Source organism: Lycium barbarum, chromosome 12, assembly GCF_019175385.1.
Source record: "Lycium barbarum isolate Lr01 chromosome 12, ASM1917538v2, whole genome shotgun sequence".
In the NCBI taxonomy this organism is placed as follows: Eukaryota; Viridiplantae; Streptophyta; class Magnoliopsida; order Solanales; family Solanaceae; genus Lycium; species Lycium barbarum.
Window position 1 is genome coordinate 84,394,697 of NC_083348.1, and position 1,876 is coordinate 84,396,572.

Sequence of the window (1,876 nt, forward strand, 5' to 3'; positions counted from 1 at the left end):
GTAATAACATAGGCATGGAGTAACCGCATACGGGAGTGAGTGAAGGAATTTACTTACTGCATTTTAACGTGCCTTTTTCATCTTGACAAACACTCAGCTAGAATATTGTAATAATTAATCATAACAAAAGGAAGAAAAAAGTTAGGATACTAAAGATAAATCTTTGACTCGAGTTTTTTCTTGAGAAGTTTTGACTTTTGATTTCCTGATTTTTAACTCAGGAGAAGCGACGTCGAAAATTAATATAACCATGTGTCTGGGGATTAATTAGGTAGATTTGTTGAATTGTGTCTACTTTATCTACAGCCATAAACGAGGCGATACACTTATACTAGGATCTATACTTAACTATACCAACAATACTGAAGATGAATGACAGGTATGTATGGTTATATCCATTTCATGTTATTATTCTTGTTTTTGTTTATGTATTTCTTCTATTATATTTATAAAAAACAAAGATAGAAAAATTAGGAGATAAAATCCTGGAACCATTCTTGCATTTGTATTAGTCAATAGTTAATATATATTCTATGTTTTCACAAGTTTCAAGTTCAGATTTAAGATTGAAGATCCACATCCAATTTACTATTTTCCCAATATATAAAATGGCTGTTCAGCATATCTGGTGATGTCGGCCCCATAACTGGTAGCTGAGCGGCAGGTGATGGAGATGGTGTCGTATGAAATGGCTCGTCAGCATTTGGTGGTTGTGCCGGTGACTGAGACTCTGGCGGAGCAGGTGGTTGCTCATCATCTGGTGGAGGAGATGGTTGCGCATCATTTGGTGGTGGAGGTGGTTGCTCATCATCTGGGGGCGGAGGTGGTTGCTGAGAATCTGGTGGTGGTGATAGTTGTGGGGGAGATGGCGGCGGTGGCGATGACGGTGGTGGAGGCTTATTAAGTGGTGGTGGTGGTGGTGGCGGCGGCGACTTAACTGGCGGTGGTTGCTGCTTAGACGGAGGACTAGGGGGAGGACTACGAGGAGGTTTATTAGGTTTATGTTTAGGCTTAAATTTAGGTACTCCTATCTTAAAACGCTGAAGCGTTGCATCAGACAAACTTTCAAAGACTTGATCTCCATGAGTGAGCTGTGAGAATGAGCTGACTACTAAAACTGAAAGTAGTACTAGGGCCTTCACTGATATAACTGCCATACTTGTTAAATTCATTCAAAGTTAAGAGTACGAAAACTAACGTAAAATGGAAGCGAATTTATAGGAGCATGAAAAAGTATATTTATGAAAGTTTGGGCCCAACGATTAAATGAGTTTGCCATAATTAAATAGAAATTTCATTTGCATGATTATCAAACATTTTTAGCCTTCATGAGTAAATATTCTACAAAGATATTTACTCCTGTAACAATGAACACGCTATCTTTGTACCTATGTGTTCACACGTTCAATTGCGTTGTTGACTTACGGTTATAGCTTGTTACCTTGGACCATGTTTTTAGGAAAAATAAGGATTTTAAAAATAGTAGCATAATTTGTTTTATTTCAGACTAAAAACAGAATAGTCTTTCAATAAAAACACTTTTGGAATCTTCTTAAGTACAAATTCTAGCTTTAATTTTGGGAAAAAAAAAATTGTTTAGTCAATTACAAATTATTATTTTCCTAAAGTACTTTTAGAAAACACTTTTAAAAATAAGCGGATTTAAAAATGTTTAGGAAAACGGGCCGTTAGTTTACGAAAAACCAGCGTGTTCACTTTTTGTTCAAACTAATTTTGTATATCACTGAGATGTGAAACTTGGTCGATTAGGAAAACTAATAAGTAGTATAGTATATACTTAGTAAATTTATCAAGAAATGTTCAAGTTCTACTCTACAAGCTTAGCTTCTTTTAGCATAATTTCCGAGTTTCCAAA

The 1,876-nt window shown here is 35.7% G+C and overlaps 1 protein-coding gene across 1 annotated transcript; it reads right to left on the minus strand.

Annotated features, from left to right (window-relative positions):
* Positions 1–483: 483 nt before the first annotated feature.
* On the minus strand, positions 484–1,198 carry LOC132622301 (extensin-like). The gene has a single exon (XM_060336886.1). It carries the CDS (start codon positions 1,170–1,172, stop codon positions 561–563), a length of 612 nt encoding a protein of 203 aa, XP_060192869.1. The 5' UTR covers positions 1,173–1,198; the 3' UTR covers positions 484–560.
* Positions 1,199–1,876: the final 678 nt, after the last annotated feature.